The sequence below is a fragment of the Sinohyriopsis cumingii genome, chromosome 16, assembly GCF_028554795.1.
Source record: "Sinohyriopsis cumingii isolate HCF-2022 chromosome 16, ASM2855479v2, whole genome shotgun sequence".
Lineage (NCBI taxonomy): Eukaryota > Metazoa > Mollusca > Bivalvia > Unionida > Unionidae > Sinohyriopsis > Sinohyriopsis cumingii.
The window spans coordinates 38,898,588-38,921,322 of NC_142976.1; the positions used below are offsets into that span (position 1 = coordinate 38,898,588).

The window sequence follows — 22,735 nt, forward strand, 5'->3', positions numbered from 1 at the left end:
TGTTGTTTTTTTTTGTGGGTTTTTTTCGAGTCTCAATTTGTTATTGAAAAAGAAAAGAACATATTAAACAAAAGTTTTAAAACTATTCCTATTATCATAATATGCGGTAGGTTTTACACCCAACATCTTGGCTGGTGGTTCATCGTTGCCATTTGCTTCGTGTGACACCAGAGGCCGACATGCAAACATGTACACAGTAGGGCCTCCCCAAGATGTACGATGTTACATTGTAAGAACTCTTACTTTTAGCCGGTTTGAGAAATGCAATTTCTGATGTCGGTTAGTTTGAAGTGCCAGTATCTTTGTTTCTCTGCTTTTGTTTTGTTGCTGTTATTTTGTAAAATGGTTTTATGTATGAATTTGCCTAATTAATTCAAATGACTATCGATTACATAAGGTTTTATCTGAATTTGGCACCAAACTGACTGATTTGGTGATCTTACTGCGTAATAATAACGATTTTACAGGGTTTTCTAAATTCGAATGTTTGCAGGAAAATTCGCTAAATTATTAAACGATTATTCAACCGAGTACGATCCCCTTATTCACAGTGAATCCGATAGATGTGGAACTACGGTCATATTACTCATTCCACATCTGAGGACCCCCTACCGTCAATCCCCGGTCTGATTGCACAGAAATGGAAAATACGGAACCACTGTGGCAGATCGTGCTGTCTGAGCACAGTATTTCAAACATGAACTGATATTTTAGTGCAATATTTCTTTCAAGAGGATCTGAGTTATTGTTATTTAAAGGATATGGTTTTCCTGGATTAGATTAGAAATATCTGTTGTTAGTCATTTTGGAACGAGTTAATACATAGTTTATTTAACAGAAAAGAACAGAATAATAAAACAGAAGATTTTACTTTTATGCTTAAAACAATGAAAAATGAACAACTGTTTAAGAAATTGTAGAAATTTTAAATTGAAAGCCCTTTAGAAATTTTTGATTTAGAATTTTAAAAAAGCAGAGTCACTCATCACGTTGTGCAGACAAAACATAGGACACGTCATAATATTCATCGCTGTATAAAAATATTCAACCTTTTTTTTTTTTTATCTCTTTCGCATTGTGGATGCCATTTCTTTATTAGTGTGGGAAGGAAAGGGGAGGAGCTTGTATATTCTTCAGTTGAAATAATTGACGTCGACAAATGTGGCAATTTGTAGTTTCTGGCAGGCGGCTAATAGAGTGCTAACACATATTTATCACCGATACATTTATATCAGAACTGTTGAAGAAGCTACTGTAACTGTTTTATTTTTCCTTAAGTATAGGCATTAACGAAGGCCGGAGATTAGCTGTATAAGAAATCTTTTATAAATATAAAGCCCACTGCGCTTATTAGGTTATGAAACTTCAAAGGCAAGTGTTTCTTCCAAAACAGACACAGCGCCAGGAATAGCAGGACTTAATTACAGTGATCAAGGTTTTGAAACGAGATAATTCGGAACGCGTGGCATCAAGTGAGTTATAAAACTGACTAAATTCACGTGGTGTTCTTAAAATAAAAGTTGTGTCGGAAACATCAGATTGTGATCATGGAGTTCAAATAAGTTTTAACGAAGCGGAAACGTTTGGAGAGCGTTTGTTGTCAATCACGTTATAAAGCTATTTAACGTACATGATGTTTGTGATGTACAAATAGAGCAAGATATCAGTTAGCACCACTGTGTGTGTGAAAGTGCTGCAAATACCTTACTGCCACCGCATTCTTATCTTGTAAGAATATCTTTTAAAGAGCGTTTTACCGAATATGTTTTGAAACTTAAATACACCATATTAAAGCTGACACAAAAATTCTCATTGTATATGGTGAGAACAATTGAAAATCAATTTCAAAATAGACGACAAGGATGCATCCTCGAAGGATTTTAATTCCTTTGACAGTATTCTTTGGATGTTTGACGAAATCTGTGTTCCCACAAGATGAGATTCCGGAGGGCGCAGCGTCCCTGGCATTCGTGTTCGACATCACTGGTTCCATGTACGATGACCTGGTACAAGTTATAGACGGCGCGGCCAAAATACTGGCTACTACTTTGGCGAGAAGGGAGAAACCACTGTATAATTATGTTTTAGTACCTTTTCATGATCCAGGTAAGTAGACTTTCGCAAAATGAAACAAGACGCGGGGCTATATTTAGCTCATGGTTGAATGAGGAGTGGGTGGGGTGGTTTGGGGTGATCAGAACAATATAATATCATATGACTGCTTTGAAGTAGTAGATCAGTACATACACTCGTGTCATCATTTTTACACGTCTAAGACAAAGAAAAGCCTGAATTTTATAGTAGAAACTAACATGCATTCCACTTGAACATCGTACATAACCCGAAAAATAGATTCAGCTAGTGTTTGGCTGTATGATTTAAACCAAAACGCAATCGTAACGTCTCGGTCAATCTTACGGGTCATATCCCGAATGTCTGCCAATAGCTGCCACTCCAAAGCATTTCGACTAACCATGGAATTTTTTTTATTTGCATTCAGTCCACCTCAGATTGCATTTGGATCACCTCTTCTGCTTTAGAATTATGTTTGCATTAAATAAAATCATGCTTTTGTTCGCAGAAAAGCTCTACTTCAAGTAAAACAACCCACAGCATATTCTGACCACCTCGGCAATTTTCTACAACTGGAATGAACGTAGGATTGACAGAATGATACAGTAATGCGATGTATTAGCAACTAGAGCAATTCCTGTTTTTTGAATATAATAAGTGGTTCGAATGGCAGTTACCGGCATACATTTGCGGTACGACTCTTAAGATGGACCTAGAAGTTGCAAATGCTCAAATCGTTGTACAATCGGAACACTTCATGGCTTTTCTACATCGCTGGCACCAGGATTAAATTAGCAAACCAATATCGTAGGGCCAGAATCTTGTAAAATCTGTGTCTTCCAATTAGTTGGTTGTGTAGCGGTGGGGTGCCAGGGAGCACATGATACTTGGAACTAGACCTGACGCTGATATTTATGTTTTAGGCGTCAGGGTCTTGCCGTCTAACTAACAGCGCTGTGTAGTGTGTTTTGATGTTGACTAACATCGTAACGAAAGTCAAATTTCCAGGAATATCTCACACAACTGGCAACTAAAATAATGGTTATTCAGACTTTACTTACTCTGATGTCTTTTCTCTAATAAATTCAAATTCGCACAAAAGAAATGGACCTGTTTCAAGTTTCGTTGGCCTACATTTCAGTTGATTGGAAGGCGATGAAAGCCGGGAATGCCGAAATCGGGTTAAGTGGAAATATTATTCTTTAACGAAATTAATAAAAATATAATATGCCTATTGGAACTGTAAAGCAGCGTTTCGTTTCGTTCAAGAAACATATCAGCCACATGAACCTACTTGAACATACTTCGGCATGCCTCGACTACCTTCGCATTGAAACAAATTCAAATGCGGGCGCGTTCAGGTCCATGTCGAGCGGTAGCGTGGGAAGATGATTTAGCATTCCTTAAAGGTATGATATTAGGTCAAACTTTTGATAGGGATACACAGTCGAATGCCTGAGCTAAATATCGGTATCAAATGTATTAAGCTATGCAATGCGTAGCTTGAAATATCAGCATTTATTCTTAAATAGGTCGAGCGAGCAAGGAGACAAGTGTCCTCCCTTGTAGTTATTACATATTACACGTATGACAGTTTAATTGTAAACAACGATACGAGCCCCTGTGGAAGCAGAATGATATAAAGAAGACGAATAATAATAATTTGGGACGAATAAAAAAAAAACCTGAATATATATAATTGTGTGACAAAATGCGCTCAAAAGAAATGATGACAATATACTAACATAGTTATACGTGTTATCCGTACTATACCTATTGCTAATGTATGTGTCCTCAGGACAGCTACTTGTAACAAAAGAGGTTGGAGACCTAATACAAGCAGGGAATTATTCTACTTTTAACAAAAGAGGTTGGAGACCTAATACAAGCAGGGAATTAGTCTACTTTTAACCAAAGAGGTTGGAGACCTAATACAAGCAGGGAATTAGTCTACTTTTAACCAAAGAGGTTAGAAATATAATACAAGCAGGGAATTAGTATTTTCTAACAAAATAGGTTGGAGATCTAATTTAAAGCAGGGAATTAGTCTACTTTTAACACAAAAGGTTAGAGATCTAATACAAGCAGGGAATTAGTCTACTTTTAACAAAAGAGGTTGGAAATCTAATACAAGCAGGGAATTAGTCTACTTTTAACAAAAAGTGGTTGAAATATTTAATAAAATGAAAGAATTAGTCTACTTTTAACACAAAAGGTTGGAGATCTAATACAAGCAGGGAATTAGTCGACTTTTAACACAAAAGGTTGGAGATCTAATACAAGCAGGGAATTAGTCAACTTTTAACAAAAAGTGGCTGAAAAATTTAATAAAATGAGAGAATTAGTCTACTTTTAACACAAAAGGTTGGAGATCTAATACAAGCAGGGAATTAGTCTACTTTTAACACAAAAGGTTGGAGATCTAATACAAGCAGGGAATTTGTCAACTTTTAACAAAAAGTGGTTGAAAAATTTAATAAAATGAGAGAATTAGTCTACTTTTAACACAAAAGGTTGGAGATCTAATACAAGCAGGGAATTAGTCGACTTTTAACACAAAAGGTTGGAGATCTAATACAAGCAGGGAATTAGTCAACTTTTAACAAAAAGTGGTTGAAAAATTTAATAAAATGAGAGAATTAGTCTACTTTTAACACAAAATTTTGGAGATCTAATACAAGCAGGGAATTAGTCTACTTTTAACACAAAAGGTTGGAGATCTAATACAAGCAGGGAATTAGTCGACTTTTAACACAAAAGGTTGGAGATCTAATACAAGCAGGGAATTAGTCAACTTTTAACAAAAAGTGGTTGAAAAATTTAATAAAATGAGAGAATTAGTCTACTTGTATGAATGAACATAACAATACTTATGTATGCTTATTACATTCATTTTGTGCGAAACGCGTTATATAAACTTGTTAAAAAGAATTGTGTTTTCTGGAAATATTAAAAAATAAGATTAGGAATCTTTCTTTACAATAATTTTTTTATTTTTATACTCCAATGTGATTATGTCACGTCTTGGCATTTCGATGTATTTCAAAAGTCTCGAATTCTTTCATGCGACGAAATTATTTTATCACCGTTAATTTGGCTCTTACATTTCGGTGTGTCAGCGTTTTGCGAAGCTGATATTAAAGCTGTGCATTTTTTCCACACATCTGCTTCTGGCATCACTCAAGAAAAATCTTTGTTAATCATATACGTTTGTTGATTAAGTGGGTTGCATTACATGGTCTACCAAATGTCTGGGGCAAATTATCAGTCTGTAAAGCCAGTCTGTTCAGTGACTGGCCCATTTTGAATTTTTCACGTCAGGTTCTGTCAGCAAAGCAAGGATCCAGAGATACAATGTAAACATGTGGTTGTGAACACATGTATGCTTAGCAAATTTCGGAACAGCAAGGCAAACTGTTTTTGTCAACTGGTACAACGATTTAATACCGAATAAATCAGTTCCCATCTTCCGGGTGAATTTCGACTAAACTGATTAAAACCTCATAATACTTTAACTTCCTTTGCAAGTTATATAACGTATAACGGACACACAAATAAAGACAGTTAAACACTCCATAAACTAAGTCTTATTGAATCTTTAAAGAGGGACTGATTCTTTGCGAGGCTTCGTGATCTGCATTCATTGCAAACAATCAACTTTTTTCCAATGATGACGATGATGATGATGATGATAATTTTAACTGAGTAATGAATTCAGTTTAATCTAATTTATCAGCATTGTACTTAGGGATATTTTCTTAGGTCTGCTTCAGTATTTCGAAAAGTTGTACAAGATTCCAGGTTATGCAGTAATTCTTCATATTGTATTTTATGAGTGAAACAGTGATTTTTTCTCTCGATTTTCATGAAATATTTGGAACATCTTTGTTTGATATAACGAGTTACCTTTAAAAAATTCACCGCCATTTATTTTTTAAACATTTATTGGAAGTTTAATTTTTTTATTCTTATGAGGGATACTTTCTTTTCACGTTACATACACACATACATAATTACATACATACATATATACATACGCACGCACATGCATACATACATACATACACAAACAGCAACACGTACACACACAAAGCAACACACACACACACACACACTTCTTTTCTCTTTTCATCACTTCCCCTTGCTTAACATTCTTTCGGAACGGCCTCTATACTTAATATGGTGCGTGTTAATATCAGTCAAATATGTTGCGTGTTAATATCATTCAAATATGGTGCGTGTTAATATCAGTCAGAATGCGTGCGTGTTAATATTAGTCAAATATGGCGCGTGTTAATATCGGTCAAATATGGTGCGTGTTAATATCAGTCAAATATGGTACATGTTAATATCAGTCAAATATGGTGCGTGTTAATATCAGTCAAATATGTTGCGTGTTAATATCAGTCAATTATAGTGAGTGTTAATATCAGTCAAATATGGTGAGTGTTAACAGTTAATATCAGTCAATTATGGTGAGTGTTAATATCAGTCAAAATACGTGCCTCTTATCGCTGATTGAGGTTCCGCTATGAATCTTCTGATGTCTGGATTTATCTCAGTTTCATCTGCTGAACTGATCAGTGCTCTCAGCTTTGCAAGGGATTCAGAACGAAAGCTGAAGATTCCGCCCCTTCGGCCCCCCTCACCGTAAGTAATTTCAATCTAACATATTAACTTACCCTGACTGATTGTTTAAGGTATTGTGCTGTTAGTTTCCATAAACCAAAATATAAAATAATGTACAGAGAAAGTTCAACGAGTGGATGATATATGATGGAGGATTTAGGAGAAAGAACAAAAACAAAACCCACGTACTTTCGTTTCCGAAAAATAACTACCATAATTATTTATGCATTTCAACCAAACTTGATATTCAGTATGACATTGACGAGACCTTCGCGAGTTCAGTTACCAGCTCTCTACGTCATTGTTTAGTGCAGTTACAGTCCATGATTATTATAAAATTGGTTTGAATAACAACGTCCTTCTTTCCTTCCTTCATTCTTTCCTTCACTCATTCACTTAATAGTTGATTTCAAGCAAGTAATATCGACAGTTTGATATTGTTGATGATTTGGATGAGTTTTAATGCCAGTGTTCTACATGATCATTCAGTGGGCCTATGAGTTGTTTTCTCCGACGTTACGATTCTGTACGCAAATACCCACAGTGCATATTGCGTGTACCTTGCATCGCCATTTTGAGTCTCTAACAACCCTTTATCAACATGAGTCATCATGTATATTCAAAATAATAATCTGATTTAATTATCAATAAGGATAATTACTTAATTGAAATGATACATAGATTATGCTTGAAATTATGTGCCCCTTTAGCACGAAAGTAAAAACAAAACTTTAAGTTCCCTGGTTTATACCGAAAGACAGAAAAATGAAGTTTAACCGTAATTGAACATATTGCTATCAAATAGAATTGCAGTTATTAATTTATATGAACAGACAATATTGTTTTCTTTTTAATATTTTGTACGATGTCCCTAAGCTTGTGACCTTGAAAGAGATTATACATTACAATGATCTTTGGGATACAATATCAGTTACGAATTACAATTTCATGGCATGTGTATTATGCCAGAACTTTTATGAACAAATACTTTTCTCGAAAACATGTGCTAGTGCCACAGCTGACAAACCAGTTTTAATAAGTACCATCAAATATTGTATTTGTGGTGGACAAGATGGACAAAGGATGATATTGAATGTAAGCGATAACCGTTCAATGAAGTTTCATATTCAGTGTATTAAAACGAAACATTGGCTTCACGGAGCATGACTTTGTATCGAAAGTCTAAACCGCATATTCTTGAAATGCTTTTAGGTATGTGAAATTATATATTGATGATTGGCCTTTTATCTTGAGCTATAACAAAATGACTGATTTCAGCCCGTGTAAATTGAACATCGTATGTTTCTACTTGTTTGTGTATCAATTTGTTTATGCGACTGTTTATTGATGGATCTATTTGTTTATGAAAGAATAACAAGGATGGTTGAAATGTCAATGTTTTACTTGAAGAAAAAAGGGGAAATTTACGCGTTTGGCCTCGTGCAGTTGACATGCCCAACATAATGTGATTTATTATTATATCCTTACGCAAAAAATGAGACATGCTTTCATAATTATGTGCAAAGAACAATGTTGTTAGGTGCCTGTTTGAGAATCAAAATGGCAAATATGGAAGTACACACGTTTTGTGACGTCACGTGAAAACAACGGATATATACTGATTGTTGGACTTTCATTTCCGCAAAATAATCCTTGATTTACGATTGGATTTGAAAGACATTTGATACATTTGATAAACAGCTTTAATTTTATCGGATCTTGGCTGGGTTCAAATACCAGCAGTGTATGGCAATATCTAGGGGAGTTAAGACCGTTCGTTTTTCGACCCATTAACGTCAATTTCTGAAAAATAATTCGCTCAGGTTACTATTGGATTTCATGCAGACTTAGTATGCAGTTTGAGTTATCTGCTGAAATGTTATTGCTAACAGTTTACGTCTTAATTTAGCAGAGTTATATCCCATTACTCCCAGGCCCAGCCACTTTTGATTACATACAATAAATCACTTACTTATTGTTAGATTTCAAACAGCATACAATAAATCACTTACTTATTGTTAGATTTCAAACAGCTTTGGTGGGTACCTTGATGTTAACGTTATTAGGGCTGAAATCGATTGTCAGTATAGGAGAGTTATATTTTTCTGTATATAAAATCCTCTTTTAGAGGAGTTATGACATTAATTGTCTGACTTACCAGCTTGAAAATCCATTACAACCGACATGAACTCCGAGAATATAGAGGAATTCTAACTAGAGACTCTGTGTACTCAAATGTCTCCAAAAGGCTGGGTCCCACCACATGTAAATATCAACAATGGTTTGATGAGAAGTATTCTGCCATACAGAGACTTTTAAATGAGAAACATCGGCTGCAAAAGCTCTGTTTAGAAGACAATACTTCATCAACAAAGAAAGCAGCTTTCAACAACACAAGAGGACCGTCCAATACACACTCAGAGTTGCATCAACAAAGAAAGCAGCATTCAACATCACAAGAGGACCGTCCAATACACACTCAGAGTTGCATCAACAAAGAAAGCAGCATTCAACAACACAAGAGGACCGTCCAATACACACTCAGAGTTGCATCAACAAAGAAAGCAGCATTCAACATCACAAGAGGACCGTCCAATACACACTCAGAGTTGCATCAACAAAGAAAGCAGCATTCAACAGCACAAGAGGGCCGTCCAATACACACTCAGAGTTGCATCAACAAAGAAAGCAACATTCAACAACACAAGAGGACCGTCCAATACACACTCAGAGTTGCATCAACAAAGAAAGCAGCATTCAACAACACAAGAGGACCGTCCAATACACACTCAGAGTTGCTAGACTCATGGCTGAGCTGTAAGGCAGACCACATTCAGTTCTACGCAGACAGGAATGACATGAAGAACTTCCCTGATGCTTTGAAGACAGTCTACGGGCTACAATTATCAGGAACATATCCAATAAAGAGTGCCGACAGCAGCAAACTGCACGCTGACAATGGGACAGAACACTTCAACAACATGCTCAATCAACATTCATCTGTCAATGAGGAGACAATTGATCTTCTTCCCTAAGTGGAAATCAACATATCACTTGCCGATCTTCTTCCCTAAGTGGAAATCAACATATCACTGGCCGATCTTCTTCCCTAAGTGGAAATCAACATACCACTGGCCGATCTTCTTCCCTAAGTGGAAATCAACATATCACTTGCCAATCTTCTTCCCTAAGTGGAAATCAACATATCGCTTGCCGATCTTCTTCCCTAAGTGGAAATCAACATATCACTGGCCGATCTTCTTCCCTAAGTGGAAATCAACATATCACTTGCCGATCTTTTTCCAACGCTGGCTGAAACTGTGAAAGCAACTGACATGCTGTCAAATAACAAAGCACCTGGAGATTCACTGCCAGCGCAAGCCTACAAAAGCCCGATGCTCGCACATGGCAAAGGAGCTTACTTAATTCTTCTAGTCAATGGTATGACGAATATATGGACTTAAAGTAAGTAACTGAAAAGAACGTTAACCAACAAAATTTGCAAAATTAAACAAACAATTTATTTCCCTTGAATACCATGTGCTAAATGTAAAAGGAACTGATGGTATTGCGAATTATATTCCAAATAACATGTAATGTTTAACACAAGTCCTAATGATTCAAGTTCTGAATAAACTTTAGTGGTATTCCAAAGTAAATCCAACTTTGGAAGTGTTGATTTGCCTGTGATGGCCTGTGTCATAGTGATGTGCCAACATTCCTTTGTTGAATCACAATAATGCAATCCTGTTCATTATAAATCTGTCTCTATTTCCAACAACGTTATTTTTGAGCACATTGAATTTCCAGAGAAGAATAACTTAAATAATATGAACAAATAAATTCCAACACAACAGAAACACTGGACACGACAATAATGTAACTGATTCCGCATATATTTGACAGCACGAATGAATGATTTCTAGATAAATAAGATTATATAGTCCTATGTTTTTCCTTAACTCACAATTAACATATGCTTAAAAAATTACCGAATGAAAAATTTCATTCTGGAAGGTTCCAAATGTTTACAAAATAAAATCTTACTTATAATTAGAAGGTCTTTTACTAAATTTACATTATAAAATATGGCAAACATTAGGTACACCAGGCATTTCAAGGAGAATATCCAATGTTCTGGACTCAGATTGAGATAAACATGTTGTTTGCCAAAAAACATTAATGATTCAGGTCAGGTAGAAAATGAACTTGATTTTGGACAAGGTCACGACCAAATTACAATTATCCATAACATATAATGAATAAAAAATAAATAAGAATGCAAATTAAAATACATATAACAAATGTGGACTCGGGGAACTATGCCTCATTTGTACACCGTCCACTTCTACAATGAATAGCTGGCACAATCTTTGCTGAATAGCCGTGCCCATCATATCCTGCATGAGAGTCAGAATGGCTTCAGGAAAGGAAAAGGAAAATGTACCACATACTTGGTGTTTGCAGCTCTTTAATTCTGGGAGAAATGCCAGGAACAAACTCCAACCTGTGTACGTTCACCAACTTGGCTAAAGCCTTTGACACAGTCAGTCGTTGATGCCTTTTGAAGATCATGGCACAATTTGGTTTCCAGAGAAATTCTTCGTGACGACTCGGCAATTGCATGTTGGCATGTTTGCTCGTGTCGGGACGACGGCAAACCATCTGAACCATTCCCAGTCACCAATGGAGTCATGCATGGATGTGTGTTGGCCCGAGCCCTCTTCAGTCTAATGTCATTTTTATGACTATGACACTGGGATCAATATCAGATACCGGACCTATGGAAATCTCTCAAATCTGAGGACACTATAGGCGAAGACAAAATTTCAAGAAGTGACTGCCTGTGATCTCCTATTTGCTGACATCTGTTCCCTGAATGCCAAATCTGAGTATGACATGCAACACAATATGGGCCGTTTCTCTTCAGCTTGTGACAATTTCTGTCTCACAATCAGTATCAGTAAGGCAGAGATGATACATCCACCGGCACCAAGAAGGCCTTATGTTGAGCCTCCCATCAAACTAAATGGTCAAAGTCTCGTGTGAGTGGACAAATTTACCTATCTTCGAATTCCATATTGATGATGAAACCAACGCCAGATATCAGATTACTCGCTAATGTGTGGGAATGCATAAACATCAGTCTACAACAACAACAACAATGAAGTCTAGAAAGCCACTCTGTTGTCGTCGCTGTTTTATGTTTGTGAAACATGGCCGATGTACAGACACCATGCCAAGAAGCTTAATCATTTTTACATGAGCTGTTTGAGGAAACTGATGATAAAATGCTAGGGGAGGGTCCCATACACTGAGGTTTGCTACATGGTTTAGGCATTGCAAAACATCCACACCATGGTGATGAAATCACAGTTGAGATGGGCAAGCCATGTTACCAGGATGACAGAAAAGCGACTAATAAAGAAAATGCTATATAGTGAGCTGAAGGAAGGAAAGCATTCGCAAGGTGGTTGGATGAAACGCTTCCAAGATTAACATCAAGTCATCCTTGAAACACTTCAATATGGCTCTGAGTCTTGGGAAGATCTCCACAGGATTTCTCCACCTGACAGAGTCTCGCCCATACTGGAGCTACATACTCTGAGCTGAGGGGAATTGCAGATATAGTACAGAAGCGCGTGCAGCAAAAATCTCAGAGCCGCACCATGTTTACTATTGGTCAAGCAAACCTTGGTGGCATATGTTGTAATATGTGCCACAGACAATTCAGAGCACAACTTATCCTAATCTCACTTACTCACAGAAACTAAACCAGTTAGTGATATTTTGGTCATCGTCCAGCTCGAAGGACCAACAACATCCTGTAACCTCTTCGTTTGGTCTTTCTGTCTGCCAACTAGTCCCTGAGATGTTAGGACCAAAACACACAGTACATGTGATGTAAATAATTACATGTTTTACTAGATATGTTGAAATCTAAAGGACCAACTTAGGCTTCATGCCATTAAGACCATTTTTCCGTTTCTAAAACTTGAGTTTACTGAGCGTATCACTTTCGGTGAAAAATTATCGGCAGGATTACAAAGAAACAATGTGTGACAAAGGAAATTCAATACTCGTACTTCTGAATATACGTAAAAGATGGGGTTAGACTTTTTTATACTAGACTTTGTTTTACTCCACTATAGCTGTTTGGGTAAAATAAGTGGCTATCTTTTATAATTTCTGAACCTTACGGTAAGTTTCTTAGAACCATTATACAGAAACTAACCCAGGAAAGTCATATTTGATATACATGTTTATGTGCATATAATACGACTTGATTATGTTATATTTATATGCAATTCAAAGATTATGTCAAGATATATCACGTTTTCACACTTTCTGTCTTAGACCTTTTTGTCAGCATGTGTCACGAAAAAAAATCTTGTCTTTACTGAATCTTTCTCAAGACTATAACCTTAGCAAACTGGTTTCGCATGCTATGTAATATTTCACTGCACGAATTTATTAGATATAGGCGACGGCTCTTTTCACCATTTTGTGCTACAACTTCATAACTCTGCCTCCTCCTGTGGCATATACAAACTTTCATTTAACAAAATGTTAAGAGTTCCTGGAAGAACCTGACGTTCCACTGAACGAAAAGAATTTATATGGATGTTGAAACCATTTCTGATATTTTCATATTAGCAGCTCTAGCTGCCATAATGGATTTGATATCGGCATCATTTTCACATGTTATCAACTATACATCATTAGAAGTGCGTTAAAAAAACAAAAACATTGGAATATAACCTTACTTTAAGAAAAAGTGTTAAAACAAGATTTTCAAGATGGTCGCCATTGTGACCATGTTAGATGTAAGATCTATTGTTTTCAATTATTTTCAACTACGCACCATAAGATACCATGTCGATAAGACTTTCCATTTAGGAGAAGTAGCAATCGCTCGATCTTTAGGATAGCGGCCATGTTGGATATCAGATCGGCATACGATCAACCGGATATTACAAGAAGTCTTTTGTTAAAAATCATAATGCCGATATGACCATTCATATGGGAGGAGCAGCGATAGATTTTCAAAGAGGCAATATTGGTGGCAATTTTGGGTGTCAGATGAGCACCATTCTTTAAGGACCAAAGAAGTTTTCCAGTGAAAGCTCCTTGTCGATATGACTTTACGATTAGGAGTAACGATAACAATATGGCTTCCTTGGTGGAAAAATTGGATATCAGACGAGTTCCAATTTTGTTTAGAAGAAAATATACATCATACAATTTTTTTTGTTTGTTTTGCTCGACAGATAGAACTTGTTAAATAACTGCATACCATTCCTTTGTACACATCACACCAACCAAGAATCACAAAGCTTCCTTATAACACACATGTGGGATCGGAGGTCAGGTGTAGGCTGACGATTTAAAATAAACAAAGTTGTGGCTGAGGTATCTTATCTCAATAATTTGATTTTGAATGGAGCCAGCTCTTTTGGAAACGAATCATTCACAAAGTTTGTAGGACTGAGGTGGAATGTAGGCATAGTAAATATATTTTGTTGTTTTTGTTTTTATTAAATAGTAAATGAATGTTCTTTAAAAGGTCACGTGTTTTATTTGACGTTTTCTCCCAATTTCTTTATTTCGAATGTTGTTACTTTATATTTTTTAAGCTTTAAGTTTTGGAATGGACCCCGGTGCGTAGTGTAAGCGTCTATACAACCTTATTTAAATCAGATCTCTGCTGCAATACGCGAAGATCTGACAGTCATCGCTTAATGGTCATGTTCTGGTGATCTTTGAATTAGCCAATGGAAATGCAGCTTTTAGAAATCAGAAAGTGAATAAAATTGTTCGGAACAATTTGATACTCTTCAGCCATACCACTCAGTTTCCCAAACGCGAAGATATGAGACTTCAACTAATTGGCTGATAAAATCAGCAATTATGGTAATAACATAGGTCACCAGAGCAAGACCCCTAAGCGGTCGCTGTCAGATCTTCACGTAGGAAAATAGTGATCTGATTTTAATTAGATTGAGTGGCTGTATATAGTGCTTTCACTTTGAATGCGTATATAAATATGCTCTCATTTACTCTAGAAACTCACCGGTATGAATGCGTATATAAATATGCTCTCATTTACTCTAGAAACTCACCGGTATGAACAACATACTTTAAGAAATGCAGATAGGATTGTTTTACTAACGAATGAACATTAATCAGAATATTTACATCATTCATCGATAATACACTGTACTTGTACGTAGTACCAATAAACTGTGCAGTTCAAAACGAGGCTCAGTTTCATACCGTGCAAACGAATGACATTACTGGGGTCTGTTTGGTAAACTGCGTGCAATTTTAATTATGTACGGTAAGTATGAATCATAAAACCACTCATCTCCAATAAAACATCGTTCATTTCTTTATGATCCTAACACCCTACAAGCTGTCAGTATCACATCAAAATCTCTGTCTCTCTTTCTATCTGTCTTTGTCCCTGTCTCGGTCTCTCACCCTCTCTCCCCACAACCATATTCATAACTACTATTTTTACATTGGCCTGGATACGCAGTCTTCGGAACCTGCATTTCAAGTAATTAGAAGGTGGACTTTTCGAATTTCGATTGATTTCCATAATGTTCAGATAATGCATACGTTTGCTTTTTTAAGTTTTGGCTTTTTATGTAAAAAAAAAATTGTATTATGTTTAAATCTTTCTTTCAAGTAAGCACTTCATGCTAATCAACAATTCTGTGTAAGTAAGTTTATGACTGTAGCTTCTTTTATAGCGCTTTGTTAACTTTCAGTTAGGTCAATGGTTTTCAAGAGCGACTATATGAACTATTTTATGTAATTGTCCGATATATTTATATAGTTCTGTTAAATGTAACTACATATTCATACGATTATAAAGATAAATTAAAAATTCTTATGCTGCAAATAGAACCCACTTATCTACAATATTGTTGGATACAGGAAGTATTGTCTAGATTGAGGTAAAATAATGTTTAACCTTAGACATGACACGTAGATTCTCCTTATAATAGACACAGTATGCGCAACTGTATTTGAACTGGAATGCCACTTGATGAAAAACATTGCAACAGCTGGGTATGCATCGATGATATTACATCAAGCTACATATTACAACTTATTTTCCTCCTATTCCGAATATATATATATATATATATATATATATATATATATATATATATATATATATATATATATATATATATATATATATAACATGGATCAAGGAAATATAAGATTAAAAAAGTAAATTTTAAAAAATTGCTGAATTTGTGTTTTGACCAAAGTAGTGTAAAGGGAAAATGAGTTTATAGGGCAGTCGAGAGGCGAAATAAAGACTGACCAATGTTGAATTCTACTTATTTTTCCCCTATTCTGAAGCACTCGATCCTGCTCTCACGAAAGGTCAGTGACCCTGTCTACTGAGGTCATATAAAATTTGGTATGATTTTGTGGATGCCAACCAAGTATATAACCATTAACATGTTGATGGCATGGGTAGAGCTTCAAACAAAATGGGTTAGTATAATATCTGTCTCCTAATTTTATCAAGAAACGCTGTTAAGATTATAGATGAAGAGGTCATATATTAATGGAGAAGCTCTTCAATTGAAGTACAGAGATGGTCACTATGACTACAAAATACGAACCCTTTACATATTGGAACGTAAACAAGATTCTTTCATCCAGTCTGAAGTATGTTGCACTTAGGAATACATTGGAATGAAAGGATGACTGATACTACTAAGATAAAAGAACCTTTACATCTTTCTGGAAAGACTACTTTGATGGCATGCGCATGCTCCATACGTCTGCCTCAAATTCTGGTAAATCTTTGGATGGAATTGTTTTCTTGCAACTCGTTAGCATGGGTCAATATTGACTTGGGCTTACGTAAATGATCCTTTACTATAAATAGTAGTTCAGTTATTAGGAAATGATTTAAATTCGTGTTTTAAATACATAAAAGATGTATTCCTTAGTGCTTGTATCTTGTCCCTGTACAAATGTTTGACCTTACAAAGTAGTTTTGGTTAAGGAAAGATTATATAAGTGACTCGCTTTTGAGGTTACCCATCCATTTGATTTAAACGATCATTCTTCTATTTAAAAATGACAGAAAAAGGTTTATTTATTGATAACGATTCTGTATACTTTAGTTTACCCAAAAGAACTATTTGATATATTTAATAACTTTGTATACATTATGATTTTCGTCATATTAAAATTTTAAATCGTAAGAAATAAAATATTGCATACTGCATAGTAGTCCTCATAGTCTACCCATTTGTATAGTTAATTATAGTAGTCTTCATAATCTACTCTTTGTATTGTTAATGCATAGTGGTCCTCATGATCTACTCTTTGTATGGTAAATGCATAGCAGTCCTCATAATCTACCCATTGGTATAGTTAATGTATAGTTGTCCTCATAGTCTACCTATTGATATTGTTAATTATAGTAGTCTTCATAATCTACTCTTTGTATTGTTAATGCATAGTGGTCCTCATGATCTACTCTTTGTATGGTAAATGCATAGCAGTCCTCATAATCTACCCATTGGTATAGTTAATGTATAGTTGTCCTCATAGTCTACCTATTGATATTGTTAATTATAGTAGTCTTCATAATCTACTCTTTGTATTGTTAATGCATTGTCGTCCTAATAATCTACTCTTTGTATAGTTAATGCATAATAGTCCTCATACTCTACACATTTGTATTGTTAATGCATAGTAGTTCTCATAATCTATCCATTTGTATTGTTAATGCACTGTAGTCCTTATAATTTGCTCTTGTATGGTAAATGCATAGTAGTCCTCATACTCTACACATTTGTATTGTTAATGCATAGTAGTTCTCATAATCTATCCATTTGTATTGTTAATGCACTGTAGTCCTTATAATTTGCTCTTGTATGGTAAATGCATAGTAGTCCTCATAATCTACCCATTTGTATTGTTAATGCATAGTAGTCCTCATAATCTACCCATTTGTATTGTTAATGCACTGTAGTTCTTATAATTTGCTCTTGTATGGTAAATGCATAGTAGTCCTCATAATCTACCCATTTGTATTGTTAATGCATAGTAGTTCTCATAATCTATCCATTTGTATTGTTAATGCATTGTAGTCCTTATAATTTGCTCTTGTATGGTAAATGCATAATAGTCCTCATACTCTACACATTTGTATTGTTAATGCATAGTAGTTCTCATAATCTATCCATTTGTATTGTTAATGCACTGTAGTCCTTATAATTTGCTCTTGTATGGTAAATGCATAATAGTCCTCATACTCTACACATTTGTATTGTTAATGCATAGTAGTCCTCATAATCTACCCATTTGTATAGTTAATGTATAGTAGTCATCATTAACCTATCCATGTGTATTTGACCTTGCCCAGATTTCCCCAACACAAAGTCTTAATCTAAAATAGACATAAGACATTTGAATGCATGTTAATTGTTTTGCATGCGTACAATTTCAGCCCATGAAATCAATGTATTAAAAATGTACACTGAAGTTCGGACTTAAGATCTATTGGTGAAATACTGGCTCAAGCAGTCTGAACCTCGTGGACAATACTATATTAAACGTCTTCCTTAAATGCGTTTTGTTTTTAATTATAGAAGAATGTTCTATTAAGAAGATGTAATCTTAATATCAGTACGGCCTTCACGGAGAGGTCAAAATGTCACTAGTGAAACATTACATACAGCAACAATGGTCGCATGGCTTACAGTTGTATTAAAAAATACTTCTCGTTTAGCAACAGGTCGAGGTCTCTTTTGTGAACATAAACTTAATTAGGAATTTTATTTTTTGATTTGATAAAATCCCAAAGAAAACAATCTTAGTAAACAAAAAGTCAAGGCAACTGTCTTTATGAAACAAGTTACTTCCATCGTCAATAAAGCAGAAACTTCGTTGTATCTGTGACGTAAAATATCCACTGAGCAAATCTTAACAGGGATTTGATATGGGAGGCCATCGTTGCCAAATATATGAAATTAAAACCCAAAAAGTAGACTTTATATGAATCAATAAAAGTTAAAATGAAACAAGCATACTTATAAAATAACAAGATTAAAGCCTTGACAGCAAGATTAAAGCCTAGACAGCAAGAGTAAAGCCTAGACAACAAGATTAAAAACTAGACAACAGAAGAAAAGCCTAGACAACATGATTAAAGAATAGACAACAAGATTAAAGCCTAGACAACATGATTAAAGCCTAGACAACAAGATTAAAGCCTAGACAACATGATTAAAGCCTAGACAACAAGATTAAAGCCTAGACTACAGGGTTAAAGCCTAGACAACAAGATTAAAGCCTAGACAATAGGATTAAAGCCTAGACAACATGATTAAAGCCTAGACAACAGGATTAGAGCCATGACAACAAGATTAAAGCCTAGACAACAAGATCAATACTCAGATAAAACAAATGATGCACGCGCTGTATGATGTAAATAGCAGAATAATGCAAGCCGGAAACAATCAGAGCAGGTTGATGAAGACTGAAGACTCAAAGAAACTAAAGTTAAATGAAATAAAATAACATGCAATCAACCAGGCAACAGTCGTGTATGGCAAACAATTGTCAAAATAAAATGAATAGGATGGAATAAAAAAACGCAAAAAAAACAACATGCAAAAAGAAACGTTTATCGAACACAAATGTCAAACGAAACAAGCAAAACACAAATGAAACAATCATGTCTCAAACGAAAATAAAAATATTAAAATGAAACAAATACAAAATCAACTTGGTTTAGCTGACATAAAATGAAACAAAGTAATAAAAAACGTTAAAATAAACACAAACATGTGCATCGACCAATGCATAAACACTATTAATTACCCATCCTAGGACGGGAACACAAAAAGTAAAAATAAATAAACAAAACTGGCATGAACGAGTTTAAAAGAAAGTTTAAAACGACATCTTGTAAGACACACGTGCATTGTTTAGGGAGATTATTTTCGTGGAGTCAAGAGCGCAAAACTCGAACAGGGCGCATCCAGTGAGATAAAATCGCACTCTGCAACATCGCCGGTAAATAAGCGCCTCTGCCATCTGGTGATTTACTATCCAGCTTTGGGTATTATCTCTACTCCGGCCAGCTCAGATGACATGTCTGTATGTTAAGAGTAACAAACGTTCTAAACACCTGGCCTCATTACTTAAGTTTCATGACTTGCTAAGGTCATTTAAATATATGTTGATTGTAATTGAAACTAAGTAAAATTCTTCTTCAAAATCGGTTAGCGTATGTCTTGCACAAGATAAAATTGACCACCTTCTTGGAGCAATTTCATTGTCAAGTTTTCAGTTTTGGAGATCCCTAGCTTCGCATGTTGTAAAGTTCCTCAATTTCTGAGTAAATCTTGCACGTAGTCCGCAATCCCTTAATGCCTAAATAGAAGTGATCGGTTCTGAAAAACACGAATACCTATGAAGTTTGAAAAATAGAGGTGAATCGAGGCATCCGTGTACCCTGAGTTGTCGATGTTTAAACCGACGACCCAGGGTTTCCGGATTGGAATCGAGGCCGCCGCGCACTCCGATCATTCCAGTGTCATTGAAAGTATCAAGATCGCCCATTGAATTGAGCAGAGCAAAACCATCAAGATCTGCTACCACAAAGAGCATCATCATCGAATACAGACAATTTGTTTCCAATGTAACTAGGCTTATTTCATTGTCAGATATGTACATACCATTTTAATTAATTGGGTTCCATTCCTTACAACCTCATAAAACTACTAAGAATGGGCATATTGACTTGAGGATATTTTCTAAATGGGGTTTCATTAAATCCAGATCCCTTTTGACACTGTGTGTGTATGCATGAGAGAGAGAGAGCATTAATATGGCCAGTCCCATGATTCTGGATTTTGCTCTACATACTGGCCATACGAATGATTATTTGTACAGAAAGTTACAGCCTCGTTATAATGGGGACTGGTTCGTAGCCCTCCGAGTCAGCGCTGATTTTATACCGAGACTTCAATCCCTATATATTTTCTTTGGATGTAATATATTATACTTTTTTTCTCCCTAGCACAAACAAAATCTACGTCATGGAACTATTTTCTATTGCAAAGCCAAATATCAGCTAAAAAGAAATCTGATAATTTTAGTAACTAATGACATTCATGCAGTTATTAAAACTGAGAAAGGCTATTTTATTTTCTGATTTCCGAGAAAATGTAGAGATATTGAAAACACAGATGTTGAATCAGGAATACTAACCAATCATTTCCTATAGTCTTGTTGTTTTCGTGGGTTATCGCTATGTTAGCACATGATAGACTATATATTGCCGCCAGTGAATCTGGTGGAGGAAGAACCCTGGAAGAACCACCGACCCACGGAAAGCTACTGGCAAGCTTTTACACATAGCCACGTTGGCCGAGCTCGAGGCTCGCATCCACTCGGACAGAGGTGAGATGTCACTGCGAGGCGAGCGACTTAAACCACTCTGCCACCGTGGGCACCTCGTATTGTTTTAATGCATGCCAAGTTGAGAACTTTAAGAGAGAAAAAAAAGTCGTTTTCAACATTCAACAATTCAAGTCTTAGAGAACAGACATATATAGAAAGTAAACTAAATACATTTAATATCCCGTCCAATTATCAAAATACAATGGCAAAATACAGTACAGGTATATTTGGTGAAAATACATGCAGAAGCATGAGCATACGAGTCTAGTTAATGTACACTGGTTAAGGATTTTTCCCTCGTCCTCTCCCTTACGTTCTCCCATATATTAAGCTGTAAATTCTTGGTAATATAATATCCTTTACAAAACCTTAAATCATTTAAGCAGTTCAAAAACACATCAACGCAGAACGAACAGATCTTTATTTACAACCTAGGTCTAACAATAGACATAAAAGATAATGAAATTCACCACCTATATCTTGCAAGGCACACAATTCACATTTTTCTTTCAGATATGTCCAAATATTTTCCACATTCCAGTTTCAACTGGAAACACGATTCGTTGTACGGTGCTTTCTTAAAATTATTCTTTACTTCTGCTGCATATGTGTTAACAAAGGTTCAATTTAAAAAACAAAACAATCTGATAAATTCTAATTTAAGAAAGACAAGAATGCCAAGTTTATGTAATTTTGACGGTCGTTCAGGAGTAGTTACATGTGACTGTTGATGATAATGCTGGCAACAATATGGTTACATGTGACTGTTGATGATAATGCTGGCAACAATATGGGCCAGTAGGTTTACATTAGGTGGCAGTATGGGGCACAACGGGAAATCCTATTTTACAGTCGTCCATAGGATTAACCTTCATAGCAAATGGTAACATTGCTAGAGGTGGCTGGACTCAATCGGGGTTACACAGTAACACTGTTCGAGCTGAGCTGTCTATGCGCCACTATAGTTAAGTTCGAAATTCCTATGATAAAATTGTCCGTAGGTTTACATTGGGAGGCAAAACTGGAAATCCACAACGGATAGAACTTGGGGGCACAAAAGAAGCTTAAGATGGAAATGTCTCTTGGCGGCACAACGGGAATGGTAATGTTACGATTTGTACCTACAGACTAACATATTATGTATACTATCCAGTAGCCACTTTTGATGACAGTCCAGCACACACCCAACTATAGCGCACAAATTCTTTGATTACCAAGCAAACACACACCCTACTATCCAGCAACAGATGCTTTCATTACTATCCAGCACACCACAGATACTATCCAGCAAACTGATTTTTGATAAGTATCCAAAGATGTACCCCTAATATCCAACGAAACGGGTAGGGGTGTTTATACACGCACTTTGTACCTACATACATGCAAACACTGTCACCCAAGGGTAGGAGTGTTTATAAACGCGCTTTGTACCTACATATATGCAAACACTGTCACCCAAGGGTAGGAGTGTTTATAAACGCGCTTTGTACCTACATACATGCAAACACTGTCACCCAAGGGTAGGAGTGTTTATAAGCGCACTTTGTACCTACATACATGCAAACACTGTCAC

General features: G+C 35.7%; 1 protein-coding gene across 1 annotated transcript in view; it reads left to right on the top strand.

The window, feature by feature from the left end:
• Positions 1-720: 720 nt before the first annotated feature.
• Positions 721-22,735, top strand: part of LOC149780247 (hemicentin-1-like) — a 103,401-nt gene continuing 81,386 nt past the window's right edge. Inside the window, exon 1 of the mRNA XM_089937036.1 lies at positions 721-2,106. Within this exon, the coding sequence (XP_089793162.1) occupies positions 1,863-2,106 (244 nt within the window). The 5' untranslated portion in view covers positions 721-1,862. The remainder of the gene's footprint in view (positions 2,107-22,735) is intronic.